Source organism: Daphnia carinata, chromosome 10, assembly GCF_022539665.2.
Source record: "Daphnia carinata strain CSIRO-1 chromosome 10, CSIRO_AGI_Dcar_HiC_V3, whole genome shotgun sequence".
In the NCBI taxonomy this organism is placed as follows: domain Eukaryota; kingdom Metazoa; phylum Arthropoda; class Branchiopoda; order Diplostraca; family Daphniidae; genus Daphnia; species Daphnia carinata.
The window spans coordinates 1,030,705-1,049,257 of NC_081340.1; the positions used below are offsets into that span (position 1 = coordinate 1,030,705).

Here is an 18,553-nt window from a genome sequence, read left to right on the forward strand (position 1 = left end):
TTTGCTATTGTTCCCGCGAAAATTTTCGGCTGCTTCAACAACACTGCGGGTTGCCAAATTCCTTGACTTCCATCTTCGGATTTTCAAGTGTTGACCCGGTTTGCTAAAACCGGGTTACCCGCAAAACTCGACAATTTTAACCGAGACACAACATGGTCTCACTACATATGTACAGTACTAAGTAGTACATAGTTGCAGATGCACTTTTCTTATGGGGTAAATGATAAACGCGCAGGGCGTTAGTCAATTGTTTTTTTTTAATATTGTCTGCTTGGAGCTTTTCCACGCGGAAGTCGCGATAAAACGTGGTTTTCCATGCGGAATGTGAAAAAAGACACCTAAAATTGTAAATTAAATGAGAACCCATGAAATAAATTTATTTAAATTATCTAGTTAATTTTTAATATAAGACGGAATGCTGAAATTTTTTAGACACAAACAAAATGTAAATATGTATAATTAAAATTTTTTACACTTATATACACTTTTTAAAATTTGAACTTCGCGCGGTAAAAAAATGGCCGCCATAATGGTTTATCAAAAACCACTTTTTCAAACGTAATTTTTGGGGTTAAATATAGCATCTTAAAAGTAAACGTTTAGAACAACTTGTTCCTCAATCACCAGGAACAAAAATATTATAATGGTTTCCTGTTTTGACGAAGATTAAGCATCAAACAATCAATGCAAAGTTTCGTCTTTTTCACACCCCCCCTCCCCTTTCTAAAATCATGAAATCCTTTAATAATTATTTATGAAGAAAATAAACAGTTAAAATTGACAAATTTTGCATCAATCGATAGCTCTTATCAAGAGCTATCTAATTCTATAAAACTTATGATAAATTTTCGGAAAACGAAAAAGTTCAAGTGTAACATCAATTTTTTTGTTTTATCGGTTGCGTCCATTAGAACCTTAGATCGAAAAACAACAAAAACGCATTTTGCGTTTAAGATTTTTTCGATTTGAAAATATTGATTACAATTATCTAAAAATGGATAGCCCTTACCAAGGGCTATCGATTTATATTATATTTATATTATTTATATATTAAATCAGCGAATATCATAATTAATTTTGCTGACAAGTAATAAAAAAATTGTTTCTCTTATATTCGTTTATTTCAATTACCATAACTATTGTACATATATATAATAGTAATATATATATTGTAATTGTATGTATGTATAAATATATAAATATAATTGTAATATACTGTATATATGTGTATTTATTATATTGTAACATTTATGTACATTATCATAATATTATAAATATAAATTTATATAAACCTAATTCATAATATTCGCTTTGAAAAAATTAAGACATGCGCTACACGCATTTTTGTTTAACTGGTTTAACTTTAACGGTTTAGCCATTAAAGCAACCAAATCAAAGCCCTAGGGGTGAAAACATACACTTTCCCCATAAAGAAAACTGCAGGCGCGATTATGTACTAAGTAGTACATATTGCCTCGCGACCAGCCTGCCGAGACAACTCTCCATTTTAAGGCCTATCTCGAATGAAGTCTGTTTTCAGAGGAGGTGGGTGTGGCCTAATTGAGGAGACTTATAGCCAACGCCACCATCGGAACTACTTAGGAACTAGATCATTCGCCAACCACTGAATGGCAAAGGAGGAGATCTACTAGTGTCGCGGTAGAGAAGTACTTACAAATACAGTGGTCTAATGGATAGAACATTCGATTGCAGTACGGGAGTTTGGAGTTCGAACCCAGTATAAATCTTTCTTTTTCTCCTTTCCTAACGTAAACTGGCCACGCGCGGCGCTAGGTTCCACTTTCCACTAATTTGCCACACATTTCAATTCTATATTAGTTACCAAACAGTGGAAAGTGGAGCACGGTTTGGGGTATTAGCCCACTGGGAATACGAAGCTAAAAAGTTTTGATGATTTTTATTTTGTTAAGGAGCGACAAGTACAAACAAGATTTTTTTCCACTTCTTCCACATTCTATACGAGCTAAACATAAAAATACGATAATATAACTACACAAAGGTTAGAAGTTAATTTTGATATGTAACAGGTAATGGGATAATGGGACATGTCCCCTTGTTTGGACTTAGAAAATTTTTCAAGTAGGTGCAGCCTTTACTTTTTATTCAATATCTGCCACTAAGCGTCTCTCACTATAGGTAACCTGGACCACAAATAGCCTTCAGCCGAGATAGGCCGTTATAACGAAGAGTTGTCTCACCATTACTAATACACCATGGTACTACGTTACTTGTTTCTTGCACATTCGTCTGCAATTAATTTGGGTGGCGGTACAGCCACACACAATTAGCATTACTAAAGTACGACTTCGGGTGGTAAATCCAACAATTTGTTGGATTGACAAAATACTTTTATAGAAAAGTACAAAAAACCCTAAGTTTAGTACAAAACTTGACTTAAGTCGACGTTCGGAATACGACCCCAGATCAGCAAAGGATGGATGGACTTGCTGCTTCAGTTATAATTTTTCATCCTAGAACGGCAAAAGAAAATAGTGTGAAACTCGGCGTACAGATGGCTTTATGTACGTGCAAACAACAAGTAGACAGCATCGTTGTGTTCTGCGTTGACTAGTCAAATGAGTCAATTTTCGCAATCAATCGACGTTTTGCTTGGTTTAACGATAGTGGTTATGTAATCGTATCGTAAGCTGGAAGACCGCAATGTCCTGGTGAAATGTGCTTCGTTCAAGTGAGTCCTATTTTGAATCCGATTTGTACTTTTTAACGTTTTGAGCCAGAGTTTCATTTGTCAAGTCAAACAACATTGGTTTGACGACAAACAATTCCCCAAAAGAACTAAACGTGAACAAAGCATTAAAGTATTGGATATTTGGGGGGGGGGGGAAGATCTCACGCAGTCAGATTCTTTTGTAAGAACATTTTTGTTAACGTTGTGGTAGCTAACGGTATCATTGGCTGTATACCGAATAGGAAGAGGGAAAAACAAACGGAGCAAAAGAGGTTCCCATTGGTACGAGAGTAGGAGAGAAGAACCAGCTTTTAAGAACTAGAGGAGTTGTTGGTGGTTTCTTTAGTGCAACACCCACTGGACCGCCAGTTGGAAGTCCACCGTGGTCCGAGTCGCACCCGATTTTGAGATACGTCCCGTGTTCTTCCTCCCCCAATCTTTCAGAAACTTTTCCTCGTAATCGACAGCATCATGTACGTTATTTGAAGTTGTTTTTTTTCCCTTCCGCTAGTTATTTCAACACATTCGAGCCACTGCGTGTAGTCCAGTACAGGTGAGTTTGTCGTCATTTTCTGACACTTTTCAGGTGCAAAGACCTTTTTCTAGTTGATTTGTTGGCTAGTGACACAGGATCGAGGAACGCAAAGTGTTATTGAACTTGCTTGTGCTGTCCTACATTCATGCATCAAGTTGAAAATGGGGTTCTTTAGAGGACGTCAACAAGTTGGCTAGATACGTTTCGTTAGTCAAACGGTGTGGTGGCCGTGAATTGCTATGCGATGAAGAAAAATGGCTGATCTCGTAACGGTACTTTGCCGGTGTGTTTCGGCACCCCCCCCCCCCCCGCCTTCCCCCTTCTCTCCTACCTTCTTTTCTTTTTTCCCCTACGTCCATCGGCTGTTGACTTCCGCGTGTGCGGAGGGCACTGGCCGTCAAGTCTAATACCAGCATTCCTGGTGCGTACCTTTCTTTAAAAAAAAAAATTAATAAATAAAAGCGAAAAAAAAAACAACAACTAGAAAGTCGAAAATTCATCTTCCGAAATACCGGTGGTCAGAGAAAAGCCTATTAGAAAGTGTTTTGCTATTGAACTGTTCAGCTATGCCCAACAACAACGGCTCATCAAATGCTTTCTTTCTCGTGCTCGAGAATTTCACAGACTTTCTCGGGCATATTTGAGAAAAGAAACCGATGTACCTATTCAAGAGGTCATGAACCCCAATGGCTAGTCGCCAAGGTCATGGACCTTAAAATTTAATGTTCCTGTTGCTCTCAATACGAATGTGTTCATCAACCATATACGTATTTATTTTTATTGTATTTTTTTTTTTTTTTTCGTAAAAAGGAAGGAATACGACTGGATAGCTGATTGGCATCATCATGATTGTCTACGTCTTAGTGGCATTTTCAATGTCTTTTATTGCCGTCTATGGTGAGAAAATAATAAAAACACATCAATAATCATACGTCTAAGGGCCAGCACTGGAGAAAGTGAAGACAGCTGCTTTCTAGTAATATTTTTGCGTGGAAAAGTCAGTTACGATTTCACTAAAGTATAAAGACCCATTATTTGATGATTGTGAAAATGTGTCGAGTCAAAAATGTGTGACCTATTTTCGTGCAAATCTGTTTGTCGTTGCTGTCTTCTTAACTATTTCTAGGCCAGAGGCGATCTTTTCAACGCGTTGACCCCGTTAAGATTGCGGTTTTTAATGCGTCTTGCTGATTTATGCGCACAGGCAACCCACTTGACCAACCTTTGCCTTTGAATTCGGATTTTTGGGAGAAAAAATCGCAGTACTATTCACACGGAGAATCATCCGAACAAGATGTCCGATTGGCGGAAGAAATTGTCGTCGAACGATTACGCACCAACGACGATAAGAAGGCTCATCGATTAGAAGCCCAGTTGGAGCTGATAGCTCCTGTTGTCGATCAAGCCCAACGCAAATGGACCCAACTGGCTGATTTGGACGATTTAAATTTCACGGCTATCGAATGGGAAATCGAAAACGAGCTTCCCGAGCCCAACGACCGGACGTGGCGCAAAGGGCGAGGTCGTGGGGCACGTGGATTGCCAGCCTTCCTGGGCAATGCTGTCAAATTATTTGACCTGAAACAAGTCGTCAAAGAATTGGAAACTTCCGTCATGACCTCAGTCTCTTGTTCAGCTTGTAAAGCAGGTATAGTCATTGCTGCCGCCTAACGGTGACTGCCTCATTCGAATTGTCTAACCCACCGTTACATACGATCTTGTTGATTGTTGCAGGTGTCGGTCTACTGCAGCATTACGTTGATTCAGGCAAGTCAACAGACGAAATCGTTCACGCAGCAACGAAACTGTGCATGAGTCTCAAAATCGAATCACGTCGAGTTTGCGAAGGCATTATTCTCGCCATGGCTGAAGAAGTTGTCTTTGTTTTGTCGCGGTTGATTCTCACGGCTGATGAAATCTGTGGTTTCGTCATCGGCGACGTCTGTGCCATTCCGTACAATCCATATCACGACTGGGAGGTCGCCCTGCCACCTATTCCCAAACCATCACTCATTAGCCAACAGCTCCACAACGGCGGTGTCAGCGCCCAACCGTTGAAGGTCCTTCACCTTTCCGATACCCATTTCGATCCGTACTATCATGAAGGAAGTACGGCCAATTGCAACGAGCCGCTCTGCTGCCGACTGACAGACGGTATTCCGGATTCTCCTACTAACGGCGCTGGACGCTGGGGTGATTACCGCAAATGTGACACGCCGAGACACACCATCGAAAGCATGCTCCAACATATCGCCAACTATCATCAGGTAGGATTTCCGCCCACCTGAAAAAGTGTGCGATCAAAGTTTGACTATGGCGTTTTGGGTTATTAATCAATTGTTAAAAACACAAGGATATTGACTTCATCATTTGGACGGGGGATCTTCCACCCCACGACGTTTGGAATCAGACGCGTAACGATAATCTCTACGTTTTACGGGAGACGGTCCGCCAGCTGACCTACTATTTTCCCAACGCTCGCATTTTTCCTGCATTAGGCAACCATGAAAGTGCGCCAGTTAACAGGTGAGCTACCAGAAATGTTAACAAAAAAAATAAAGCTAATTCTTTTTTCTTTTTTTTAAATGCCGTACGTTTTTCTTGGTTTTAGTTTTCCTCCTCCGAATATCGAGGCTACACATACAATGGATTGGTTGTACGATGAACTAGATCTTCTCTGGCGTAGATGGTTACCCGATTCTACGTCACCAACTGTCCGAAAAGGCGCCTTCTATTCAGTTCTCGTCAGCCCAGGCTTCCGGATGCTTTCACTCAATATGAATTATTGCAACAACAAAAATTGGTGTGACCAAGTCCCAGTTACATGCTAAGAACTGCAATTGATTTTTTTTGTCTCTCTCGGCAGGTGGTTATTATTGAATAGCACCGATCCGGCTCAAGAGCTTCAATGGCTAGTTTACGAACTCCAAAGTGCTGAGCTTAAGGGCGAGAAAGTACACATTCTCGGTCATATTCCTCCCGGCCACAGTGACTGCCTCAAAGTCTGGTCTCACAATTATTATCGCATTGTCAATAGGTAAAATCATCTTTGTTTGATACAATCTTGATCGACCAGTATACATCTAACTTTGTCTCTCACTAGGTATGAGGCGACGATTGCCGGCCAGTTTTTCGGACACACTCATTTCGACGAGTACGAAGTCTTTTACGACGAAGTTTATCGTGGTCGTGCGTCCAGTATCGCTTATATCGGTCCATCGGTGACGCCTTATTACGGCCTCAATCCGGGCTACAGAATCTATCATGTCGATGGCAACTATGCGGGTACGTCACGCATGGTTGTCGACCACGAAACGTGGATCATGGATCTTCAAGAAGCCAATCGACATGCCGTCGACTCGCCTCGTTGGTATCGCCTTTACACGGCTCGTGAAGCATTCCGAATGCCATCGCTCACACCTCAAGATTGGGATCATTTGGTCCACCGTATGACTTACGACGACAATCTTTTCCAAACTTATTACAAGTAACATTTAAACAGTCTTTTCAAATGAGTTGCTGGTTACTCAAACGTTGCCATTAAGGTACTATTGGAAAGCATCTCCTGTACGGCCGAGTTGCGATGCCGATTGCAAGAAACGATTGCTGTGCGATCTAAAATCCGGCCGTTCAAATGATCGAAAATTGACCTGCCAAGAAATCGAAGAGCGAATTGACAGCACGAAAAAGAGCTCCTCGTGGAAGACGTGGCTGTTTAATGGGTTCGCTATTTCATCTGTTTTCACTTTATGGGGCAGGTTGGCTGGTTATTAAAGGGTCTTCTTGCTTCTTTCCAAAGACACGCTTTAACAATGGAAAATCTATTGCGGTGGAATTTGTCCGGTGCTGGTTTTTATCCTTTATGTAAAAGCAGCTCGTTGGTTTTGGTTTCCCACTGCCCTGAATCGTCCTGTTATATTCCATTTAATGTACACGTAATTATTCTAATTCATTGGACAGAGTTTCCGTTTTGGCATTGGGCTTTACATTACCTCATCTGCCAGCGCTGTTCGGATAAATGCTCCCATCATAGGACCTCTCGCCTGGATTCAAAAGTGATACTCGCTCTCGTACTATATTAAAAGGATTGGAAAAGTTTTATACCGGATGGACTTCTTGTTGTTGTTGACTGTGTACATAATACAAAATAAATAAAATAATTAAAAAAGAGACAGTGTGTCTGCCGCATTCTGTATTTGTTCGCGATTGTGTAACGTCAACATGAGTATAGACAAGAGAGCATTTATTTTTTAAAAAGAAGTATTGTTCGATAGATTTGTTTGAAAACAGGGGCACCGAGGCACAAAAGAGGAATGCCAATTTCCGTGTATTGGAATCAGAGGTTCGTCGGATTCCTCTTACTAATACCAGAATTAAGGCATTCATTTTAGACGATAAATGAGCAAGACAATTGAGCTTGGATTTAATTAAAGGAAGAATTTTTATGACAGATAAAAATATGATTCTCTGACGTTGTGCATCAACCGAAAATAGAATATGATGTAAACAAGATGACAATGGGAAAGGATTCGAAATATTTACAAAGGGAGTATTTTGTTAAAAGAAAACCGGGCAGTAAGCAGATTAGCTGTACAGGTTGCTCGGAGGAAGAAAAAAATAGGACAGGCAAGAGGTAAGAACATACGACACAAATTTTAAAAAAATTAGAATAAAAAAAGAATTTAAAAATAAATAAAAAACATTAAGCACTGCAAGTTAATATGTTTCTTTTATCTGAATGGCAAGGTTTTAGGGCGTGTGACCAGCCGGCTCGTTTTAGTGCGTCGGTTACAGTTGAGGCATACCTCGGTTTTCCGTTGGTTGACCCGAACGGCGACAAGTCTACGGCAAGCGCGGCAGTTGATGACGCAGTGATGTTCAGACAACGTCGTGATCAAATCAACCAGCGTCCGAAACTGGTCAGGGACCCTGTTCATATCGATAGTCTCCAATGGGGAAGGTACCGTCCAGACAGTCCCACTTGGCAAACCAACATCCATCACGTTTTGAATGGATCGAAGCGGAATTCCATGATGCGGTCGGTTACCTACGTTGTTGTGGCTCGATGTTGTTCGGTTTTCGCGGTTCTGATGGCTAACGATAAGAAACTTTGATAGTCGTTTCAATGCAGGTGGACATTCGCATACGGCACGGCAATAATCGTCTGACACTTGGCAGAGTCTCATTAGATCTTGATCTTCAAGGTATGTAAGGACCCTGTGGATGGCGGGTATGGAATGACTTCTGATCATGCAACTCAAGACATCACTCGGGCAGTCTATCACATCTTCATTAACCACGAGACTTGTCCTAGTTGAAGGGATCCGATCTTCTGAAAAATGTGTCCTGTTGGGCAAAACAGGCTGGACAGGGGTCTCCAGCAACATTTTTGGATAGGCTATCTGGTGTGATAAAATTGAATCTTCTGCCACTGGAGTGCTGCAGTAGAGTCGTGATGAATCAGAGACATCAGATAGGGGTGTAAAAGATCTGCTCGAGGAAGCAATGCTGGATTGGTAACCAGAATCTGCTGTGCGATTCAAAGAGCTTTCACCCAGTCTTGAGAAACTGCTCTTCATCAGTGGTGTGACTCTGTGTTTACCCCTCATACTATGAGGGCATCTTCCAGCCATTGTATTTCGGGTGGAATTCAATACCTTAGCGGAGAAACAAAAAAAAAAAAACAATAAATACAAATTTGACGGTTGATTTTTTACGAAGGTACATGAAACGGCCTTGAAACTTTATCTTTGCAATAAGTAGCTGAAAATTGTCTTACCTTTTAATTTAAAAAGAAATTTCTCAGAGTGCCAGTTGCTGGTCAATGTTTGACATCGGTTACTTTTATTGTAAAATTGCCTCACTGTGATAACATGACGTGAGCCACTGAGCGTCGACGGCAAGGTTTTGAATTCGAAATAAGCCCAACGGTATAATTGAAATGGTGCGGTCCAACATTGCCAAATGTATTTTTGAAATTAGCCAGTTTCGCCAAGCAACGAATCAAAAGCAGGGGTAGACAGGGCGCAGGGGTATATCAAGGGCATATACCCCTGGCAAAAAGCAAGAGTTCAAGAGTTTTCATTCTTTTGCTTTGCTATAGAAATTTATATTTTAAAATATAAAAACTGTAATTTCTTTTATTTTGATATTGACAGGAACACGATTTTCCATTGGTTTTTCTAGGCTCAAGTTGGTCTTCCGTAAATCCTATATGTCATTAGTGATAATTCACGACACAAATGTGTTTATTTGAAAGAGTGTTGACTTCACACTTGAACTGAATTTTTCATGAGTGTATAAATCCTATAATATTTAATTCAATTATAACGTTCTATGCATCTTAAATATGCTTCATAAAGAAATTGGGCCAAGTATATTAATTAATTTTAAAATGTCAGCTATGTAGGAGTAAATGACATTGCATCCAATAAAGATATAAGACTCACGTTCATTGGCAGGGTTCCGAAATGTTTCCGTAAACGTCCTGCATAGAATGGCGCATTACATTTCGCTGGCGACAGGGAAAGGGTAAGCAAGAACCGTTTCACGGTTATTTTAGGAAAGCGGAAATTCTCGAACGACACGCTTTGCACGGAAGTTGTGTAGTGCCATTCCAATAGCAATTAATTTTTTTTTTATTTTTTATGTTTTGCTACTTACATTTTTAGTCTCAAATTTCTAACATTTTGTTTGTTACGTCAGCTATTTTTATTTTCAGCTGCATCATATAGTAATCAACGTAGCCGTTAGATGGCTATCCGATAAACTGTTGATTTCGAAATTGCTCGTTAGATGCTCGTGTGTCAGTTGTAATCTTTTCTTTTTTTCGTCTGAATAAAGTGCGGTGATTCCCAAAAATCTCCCCTCCCCTTTTTCCGCCTTGAAGCTCCTAGCGGAAGAAGGGAAGGGGGAATGGAAGAACTACGCAGTTAACGTGTCTTTGCTTTTTGGTAGTAGTTGGCTATCTAGTCAAAGAAGAGTGGGTGGGTTGGGCGAATGAATAAGGTTAGGCTTGGTGGACTTTTCTCCTGACTCAGTTCGTATGCACGAAATAAATATAATCTTCATTAAATAATGTACCATTCGCATGTGTAGACATGCATTTAAAAATGTGTTTAAAACGAAGCCTTTGCTTCGTCATAAAATGAACGATCGGTCAAGCAGATTTTTGATTATGGAAGACGAAAACATCCAAATGACGTACATATGCACCGCTCGTGGGGTGGCTGTGGGCTGGAAAATACCACCGGTGAATGGTCGCGTCGCCCATGTTACACTCCTCCTCTTCCTCCCCTTTATCCTTATTCGTTTCACACACGAAAAGGAAGAACGAGAGAGAGAGAGAAGAGGTTTCCCCCGGCGTTTCAAAACAAATCCCAAAAGTTGGTTCCCCCAGTTAGTCGGGAGCATCTCACCCCGTTGGAACTCCCCGAGCCTGCGCTCACACCGTTTCAGTTTCACAACCGATTTTTTTTTTTTGTTGGAATTTCTTTTTCTTGGTTTAGTGTCATGTGACTGTGAATCACCTGTCGAAAAATTGCAATGGCCATGGGGATCAGATAGTCGGAAGATAACATTTTTGTTTCAATTTCGTCAGACAAAAGTGTCCCAACACCTGTCATGCCACGACGGAGAGGATCTAACAACAGCGCTGGACGTCGCACAACTAGTAAGTTATGCGTCATCTTCAACTCTTGGTATAGTCGCGCAAATTCAGTTTTAGTGACCACTTGAATGTTTGTCGGGACTATGGTGGGGGGAATTTAGTTTCAACCAGTTTGATACGAAAGTTATTTTCAAAGCTTTCCACATTTTCTAGTCAGTTTGAGAGTCGCCACGATGAGTCGTGAATGGTTGAATTCCCCCCCCCCCCCCATCACCACCTCCTCCTCCTCGCCGCCCAAGGTTGGCACAGTGCCGGCCACCAGACCCTCACCAGACTGCGTCCCCTTCCAACCCGTCTTTTTCTCGTTATTTTTCTTCGAGTTTCTCTCACGTTATCGGGCCTAAGCAACTTTTTATAGTACTAGAACAATATTAGGTTCAATAAAGTTTGAAGCAAAAGATCCAGCTACAATGTTGTAGTGTTAAGGACTTGAGGAATCCCCCTTCTCAGTATAGACCGATTGGTGGCAGCACTGGGCGTCCTTGAACGAGTACACTGGGACCCATACAAAAAGTATCTCGGAACAATTTCCGTATCACAATTCAGTACGCGAGCTTGGACTGGAATATTTCAAATGATTGCTGTTTATTTTTAAGTTGTCCGTTATAGTTCGACATTTTGTTAGGCGACGGGCGCCAGACGAAATTGGCAGTTGTCAAAATGGCGTCGTCGACCACGACGGAGAATGTGCGGGCAACGAGCCAAAAAAGTCCGTTGTGTGGTGAGAAAAAAACGCTAGGGTTTCTCATGTTTTTAGGCCTGTTCATCGAAATTCCGTCAAATGAACACACACCTGATGTCGGAATGTTGTGGAAGAAGGATAAAGGAAAAAGATGGCGGTCGGGCCACGCCACCACCACGTTCAACCTTGTAGGGAAGCCCGGGTGTTTCGCGAGGAGGGTTTCCCTCCCACCACCAGCCTTGCCTCCAACCTTGACAGCCTCCGGGTGGGTTGAAGGAAAGGGATTTTCACTCTGCCTTGTGATTGGTCCTCACACGAGCAAAAGATTGGAAACGAGAGGAATGCGCGCGCGCCCCCTCCCCACCTCCCCTTTTTCCCGCCGCCGACAGCCACGTCCCTTCCTTCTCTCTCTTTTTTTCATTCAACCCACGCGCAATGTTGCCACTTTGCCATAAGTTAAATTAACAAAGATTGATAAAACGATTGACTAGTTGATAAAAGGATTTGATCCAATTTTGTGCGTATCAGTAAAAAGTATAGAAAAATAAATTGGACATTGACCTGAGATACATTTCAAATGCCGCTTCTGTTTTTGTTTGATAGGGGTCACCCCAAGCCTATTTTTCTTCCTCTAACGGACCCCTCCAAAAGTTGTCTGCTTTTGGCTCGTTAGGGCTTTTGCCTCTATTTAATGGCGACTCGGGTTGTGTGACTGCATTCCATTTCTTTTTTCCCAATGCTGGGTTTCTCAATAGATCCGCCATTGAGGCGCCAATGCGTTTTTGCGGTCTCTTTTGACGTGACGTCCCGAGGAATATTTTCTAATGTTAAACGTGCGTCGTAGGCGTTGCGAATCCTTTTTGCGTACACGAAATTAGTCATTGTGTGTTTCTCGATCGGTCAAATACCTGCAGGGCATTAGCCAGAAGAGGGACTATCGTCAACTCTGTAAATAAACAAAGTGCTAGAGTGAGGCGGTTAGATGGAATGTGACCTTGCCAAACAGGTCATCCGGCAAGAGCCCCCGTCAAGGTTCCCTTCTCACCTCAAGGCTCTTTTCACCTGTCTCCCCTCTTGGCGTTTCTTCCCGCCCGATGATTCAATCCAATGGGATTTCCCTCCTTGATTTCCTTACAATCGTTTATTTTTCTTACAGTTGAAGATGGACGTTGCAATGGGAATAAGAAGATCATGGCCCCTCCACGTTCAACGACTAAAATCGTAGTGGCCTCCCCACCAATTGCTCAGCCAGGTACGGAAAGACTTCCTACTTCATTGGTAGCAATCGTTGCTTACAGCAATTAAAAAAATTAATTCATTTTATTTTTTATGCACACGCAGTCAACGAAATTCCAACGGAAGCAACGCAGTCCAGCGATCTTGGCTACTTGCACAAAAAGTTCAAAAAAGTAGCCGCCACCTTTTCGACGACGCCGGAACCAACAGGGCCGACCGAACAGAAGGTGGACGAATCGGTTGATTCAAAAAAAGAAGACGATGGCTCATCGAAATCGTCCAAAAGTGGCGGCCGTTATGTTTGTCCGTACTGCCAACACGCCTGCGCCAAGCCGAGCGTGCTGGAAAAACACATTCGAGCTCACACGAACGAACGGCCCTATCCGTGCGTACCATGCGGATTCGCCTTCAAAACCAAGAGCAACCTGTACAAACACTGCAAGTCACGCACTCACGTTCTCAAACTGGAAGAAACTGGTGGAACTGCTCAAGGCACAGCATCGGCCATCATCGATCCGGTGGAAGGCGGAAGCGACGATACCTCAGACGACAATGTTATGCTCGACGATAGTGACGATGGAGAACCTCTCGTCCCTGCCGAAGTCGTTCCCGCCTCAACCACCACACCCGAAAAATTCAAAACGCCATACAAACCCAAGTTCCATAACTTGAAAAATCCCGAAGACAATGTAGAAACATCGCAGACGGCAGATGTTGTGGAAGGACCGAATCGACCCAGTGCCGGATTTCTTCACGAAAGAATCACGCAAATCATCAGCAAGAATCAAGCCATTGTCGAAACGTTGGATCCCATTTGGCCGAGACGGTACGTCCGTCAATCCAGTCGCGATAACAAGGAAACCGCAAAGAATGTCTCATCTCCCGTCAAGAAACTCGGCCCAACCGGAAGAGAGAGGAGCTGCAGCTTGAGTTTGGTTCCGCATCAGGCTGAATCCGTCGTGACTGCACCTCTGGTTATTCCGGCGACAACTCGAGTACTGCAAGAGACTTGCGATGAGAGCCAGCGCAAGAGGTGCTATTCGGAAGGACCGGCCGCAACAGATAATCAAATTCGACATTCCGTCCGGAACCTGTTGCAACAACCCGCCAAGCCCCGCACGTCAGACGTCTTCAATCCCCAAAATCCAGAAGGCTCAATTATCAAAGACATCCTGTTGAAAAGCCGTGGATTACTGCCCGTGGTGGATGGCAAAGAAGTTGACCCGCCAACGAAAATGTCCTCTTCTTTCACGGTGAGTGCTCTGCTCAATCCGTCGACGACCAGAGCCAAACCAGTAGAAATACCTCACACGAGCACAGAACTGGTAGACGATCCGGCCGGAGGAACAGAACAGCCATCTAAAAGACTCAAAGTGTCGAGTCCAGACATTCGACCAACACAATCGTCTTACCCTCGTGAAGACCGGATACGCACGTCGCTGCCGCTTTTCGGCGGCGAAGTGGAAATCCACGATGGACCTCAACGGACGGTGATGCGGATTGATCCGTCGGGTTATACCGAATCGAATCGAAGCAACGGACAAACGGAAACACAAGCCGTCATCGTGACAAAAGCCAGTTTGAATTCTGGTGGTGGTATCGTTCGCATTCAACCGCAAGAATGCCGCATTTTGCCCGTCATCAAAACCGCGGGATTGGAAGCGGGCCGCAGCGTCATTCAATCCTCTGTGCCTTATATACCGGGAATCCCCGGTCCTTACAGTTCAAGTGGATGGCTGCCGGCTTCGACCGTCACGTCAATCACGAGTGCTCAGTCTTCGTCATCCGTGGTGTGTAGCTCATCAACGTCACGTCCTATTCCTTCGATCACGGTGCATCCACCGCCGCCAGCCAGTCATCAACCTAGCGGGATCGCCCCGCATGCCGAAGAACGGACGGACAGCGGGTTCGGTGACGAGGATCCACCGACGTCGTCCAAGTTTTTGCGTCCAAATTCTCTGTCGTTGCAGCCGGGGACTTTTAATTTGAAAAAGACAAATATGGCGGGACTGGATCATTCCGGCCAACCCAACATGCTCTGCGTTTCTGGAGCGGGAATGACGTTGATCAGCCCCGAGACGCCTCGTCCTCGGAAACTCTTCCGACAGTTGTATCTCAATGGCCACGCCTACACCTATTTGGGCCTCAAATGCTCGACCAGAGTCTATTTTTGCTGCTTATCCCGGGCCCAGCCCATGTACGTCCCGCACCACCCGAAATTGTCCATGTACTCGCAATGGAAGACGAGAGCTCCCGCCTCGGCGCCACCCGGACTAGAAGCATCCAGTCCAGTTCAAACGATGGCCCTTTACGATTCCAGACAACGTCCGTCTACTTCAAGCATAGCTCAAGCCAATGATCACTGTCGCATGATTTTGACCCATTCTTCCTATTGGACGAACAGAGATAGACCCACTACCACCCATTTCAAATTAGAGGTAGCCGAAGAATCGGATGTTTCGGTTATTGTTCGACCTGAAGTCACCCGAACAGAGAATGAACCCACTCGCCCTCCGGAAGCCACCAGTCCATCGGTTCGGCAACAGCAGCAACAGCAACCGAAACGTGTGCGGATCTTTGCTGGTGGCTACAAATCGACAGAGGAGTACACGTACGTCCGCGGCCGTGGCAGAGGACGCTACGTCTGCGAAGAATGCGGCATCCGCTGCAAAAAGCCATCCATGTTGAAGAAACACATCCGGACGCACACGGATCTAAGGCCCTACACCTGTCGCCAGTGCAATTTCAGTTTTAAAACCAAAGGGAATTTGACAAAACATATGAAATCGAAAGCTCATCACAAAAAGTGCACAGAGCTGGGCATCGTGCCCGTCCCCACCACCGTCGACGAGGCCAATATCGACGAAGATAGTCTGGCCAGGCAGGAAACACTGAAGAAGATGAAACTGGCAGGCGGATCCGGAAATGAAGGCGATTCCGATTTAGACGATGAAGACGACGACGATGACGACGACGAGGAAGACGAAGAAGTCGAAGGTGAGGAAGAAGAAGAGGAAGAAGAAACGCCAATCGCCCCCGTTAAATTACCGATGGGGCAATTTGAAGATGCGAGCGAACCCATACGCGAAGAACGAGAGCAAGAAGTGGCTCGTAGTTTGCTCGACCTTGGTGTCATTGCTCCAGCGGGATGTAAACCTACCACGTATCCGTACGCCAGCCATTTTCATTCGACTGAGGATGAAAATTTGAATCCGTGTGCCGAGGAATTGAAGGAAGAACCTCCAAAAACTCAACAACCAATAGATTTATCGACAACCAACGCGATCGCCACTGATTCCGCGCTTTTGGCTTCCATTTACTCGCCCATCGTTAGCGAAACGGCAGCTCGTCGAGGTACCTCACCCGACATTGGTGCCCAACCGGCCACCAGTGGTATGCTCCAAGCTTATCTGACTGAAAAGGCGTTGAAAGAAGGATTGATGAAACGTCATCAAGTCAAACTGGTGACGCCATCGGTCGTAGTGGAAAACCCAGTCGTCACCTTCTTTCCCGCTCACTCGAAAACGGATAGGAGTCGGTCTGAATTTGTGGTTCCTCTTTCGTCAACCTCTGCGGCCATACCCACGTCGGCGACGGCGTTCAAATTGACGGACGACGGGAAAACGGCGTGCAGCATTTGCAACAAAGTCTTCACTAAACCGTCTCAACTCCGATTGCACATCAACATCCATTATTTCGAGCGGCCGTTCCGGTGCGAAGCCTGCGCCGTTTCTTTTCGCACCAAAGGGCACCTTCAGAAACACAAGCGATCCGTCACTCATTTTAATAAAGTCAACATGAATTTGACTTTCGGGACTCCCAGCACGGAGAACCCTCGTCCGTTTAAATGTTCCGATTGCATGATAGCCTTCCGCATTCACGGCCATCTGGCCAAACATCTTCGCTCCAAAATGCACATCATGAAACTTGAATGTCTCGGCAAGTTGCCGTTTGGCACTTATGCCGAAATGGAACGATCCGGAATTAATCTCAACGAAATTGACACCACCGATTGCCACAATTCACTCGAAAGTCTCCAGTCGTTGGCCCATCGACTCTACAAACAGGATCCATCCAAAATTCAGCAGTGGCAACAAGAGGTTCGTCTTTTTTTTTGGCTTTTGTTTTTGATTTGTTTTTCATGAAATTATTTCCGCACTAGGCCCAAGTTGCAGTGGAAGCTAGTCTGAGAGAACGGACGATTAGCGAATCGTCGGAAGAATTTTCGGATGTTGCCGACGAATGTGATGAACTGGATGAAGATGGAGAAGACAGTGAAGGTCTTCCGGATGGAGCGGGGGTCGAGGAAGCGCCACCAAGAAAACCAACCCCCCCAACAGGGCCTGAAACGAGTCATACTCCTCGGCCAGTGTCTCCACCACTGGATGCGAGGAAAGCTCCTCCGGCCATGTTTTGTTCCGTCTGTGGAGAGTCGTGTATTTCGATGGAATCGTTCCAATTGCACGTCATGGAAAAACATCCGCCTTTGTCACCACCTTCCACAACACCCGTCAAGTCTTGTTCTCCAACGACCGAGTCTCCCGCCAAATTGGCGCCACCCAGTGCAGACATTGGCAGGTACACTGCATAGCTCAAAATCTTTTATTTTTTGTTTCCCCCTGTTGATATCTTTGATGTTTTATGACAGCAGGATTGTCAACCTTGCTGTGGAATCGAGACGTTCCCCCCCTCGTGTATCGGAAGTGACAAAATCGCCGTGGAATCGAGGTGATCTCCAACACGCCCAACCTCGTGGCTTTTATCATCCGTCGACAGCTGCCACAGCTCATTCGTCTGCTAATACGTGGCCACCACGGCCACCCATGTTTGGTGACGTGATGAGCCTCAATCCCATACCGGCTATTCCACCTCAGTGGCATCAAGATCCAGCTGCCATGGCCTGGATTGCGTCACGCCACATGATGATGGCCGGTCACCCGCACAACTACACCAGCGGACACCATGCACATACGACAAATGGGACTATGCAGCCACGGCACTACAGTCCCACGACTAGTTCTTCCACTAATGAGGACACCCTCTTTGCCTGCGAGCTTTGCGGGAAATCGTTTATAGCCAAAGACACGCTCCAACAAGTAATTTGTGTTCTATGCATCATCCAACAACTTTGTGTGTCATTAACGTTGGTTTTCTTTGTAGCATATGTTGGCTCACGCCCAGCCGCGGCCGTTCGTCTGCGAATTTTGCGATGCGGGATTCACCACCCAAAAGCAACTTGAATCGCATTTGGTTCTGCACAGACCCCGGACATCCTGATGCCCAGCATTCATTTTTTTTTTTCTTTCAGTGGCAGCGTGTGTATGATGTAGATGTGTGCTTGCACCCGGTGAAGTTTTGTCCTCCCACGGTATCTTTATTAATAGCGTCACATTTGTTTCGAGTGTGTTATTGTGTAAATGCTTTTGCTACTATTTGGGTCGCTATCTTTATTCATTTTGCTTATATATCCTTTGCGATAATTTTATACACGCTCTTCATATTGCGTCAAATTCAGAAACATATCAGATTGACCCGGCATGTATAGATGACCCTTTTTAATTTTACCTGCTCAATCAAACTTGTTAATAAACTTATTTTTCGATACGGGCTATTATATACTTAGTTATTCATTAATTGTGTCATTTACTGGTACTATTGTTTGTGGAACGTTCATTCGTATCGTTAATCACCGCCCACAAAAAAAAACGTTAGACTGGCATC

At 44.1% G+C, this 18,553-nt stretch overlaps 3 protein-coding genes across 5 annotated transcripts; 2 read left to right on the top strand and 1 right to left on the bottom strand.

The window, feature by feature from the left end:
* The first annotated feature begins 2,953 nt into the window (after positions 1-2,953).
* Positions 2,954-7,883, top strand: LOC130699923 (sphingomyelin phosphodiesterase-like). Of its 3 annotated transcripts, none has more exons than XM_059497241.1 (10): positions 2,954-3,263; positions 4,060-4,142; positions 4,450-4,893; positions 4,980-5,512; positions 5,599-5,771; positions 5,857-6,048; positions 6,112-6,282; positions 6,349-6,732; positions 6,791-6,967; positions 7,206-7,883. In XM_059497241.1, the coding sequence occupies exons 2-10, from the start codon at positions 4,091-4,093 to the stop codon at positions 7,261-7,263; spliced, it is 2,184 nt and encodes a 727-aa protein (XP_059353224.1). In that variant the 5' UTR covers positions 2,954-3,263; positions 4,060-4,090; the 3' UTR covers positions 7,264-7,883. The 3 variants fall into 3 exon arrangements, with proteins under 3 accessions (XP_059353224.1, XP_059353225.1, XP_057377963.1); XM_057521980.2 differs by having other exon boundaries at positions 2,955-3,263; positions 4,056-4,142; XM_059497242.1 differs by lacking the exon at positions 7,206-7,883 and having other exon boundaries at positions 4,056-4,142; positions 6,791-7,181.
* Positions 7,421-9,423, bottom strand: LOC130699920 (uncharacterized). The gene is made up of 2 exons (XM_057521977.2): positions 9,025-9,423; positions 7,421-8,902 (listed from the first exon to the last, which is right to left on the bottom strand). Exon 2 carries the CDS (start codon positions 8,876-8,878, stop codon positions 7,976-7,978), a length of 903 nt encoding a protein of 300 aa, XP_057377960.1. The 5' UTR covers positions 8,879-8,902; positions 9,025-9,423; the 3' UTR covers positions 7,421-7,975.
* A 1,198-nt stretch (positions 9,424-10,621) lies between these two features.
* On the top strand, positions 10,622-18,436 carry LOC130699914 (transcription factor HIVEP2-like). Its single transcript, XM_057521969.2, has 6 exons — positions 10,622-10,917; positions 12,753-12,848; positions 12,938-16,932; positions 16,995-17,410; positions 17,484-17,928; positions 17,993-18,436. Exons 1-6 carry the CDS (start codon positions 10,869-10,871, stop codon positions 18,107-18,109), a joined length of 5,118 nt encoding a protein of 1,705 aa, XP_057377952.1. The 5' UTR covers positions 10,622-10,868; the 3' UTR covers positions 18,110-18,436.
* The last annotated feature ends 117 nt before the right edge of the window (positions 18,437-18,553 follow it).

Coding starts and splice junctions, on each gene's coding strand:
- LOC130699923 (XM_059497241.1), top strand. CDS start 4,091: ATGATTGTCTACGTCTTAGTGGCATTTTCAATGTCTTTTATTGCCGTC. Junction 6,283..6,348: donor TATTATCGCATTGTCAATAG/GTAAAATCATCT, acceptor GTCTCTCACTAG/GTATGAGGCGACGATTGCCG. Junction 6,733..6,790: donor CTTTTCCAAACTTATTACAA/GTAACATTTAAA, acceptor GTTGCCATTAAG/GTACTATTGGAAAGCATCTC.
- LOC130699920 (XM_057521977.2), bottom strand. CDS start 8,878: ATGGCTGGAAGATGCCCTCATAGTATGAGGGGTAAACACAGAGTCACA.
- LOC130699914 (XM_057521969.2), top strand. CDS start 10,869: ATGCCACGACGGAGAGGATCTAACAACAGCGCTGGACGTCGCACAACT. Junction 17,411..17,483: donor CCCAGTGCAGACATTGGCAG/GTACACTGCATA, acceptor TTATGACAGCAG/GATTGTCAACCTTGCTGTGG. Junction 17,929..17,992: donor CCAAAGACACGCTCCAACAA/GTAATTTGTGTT, acceptor TTTTCTTTGTAG/CATATGTTGGCTCACGCCCA.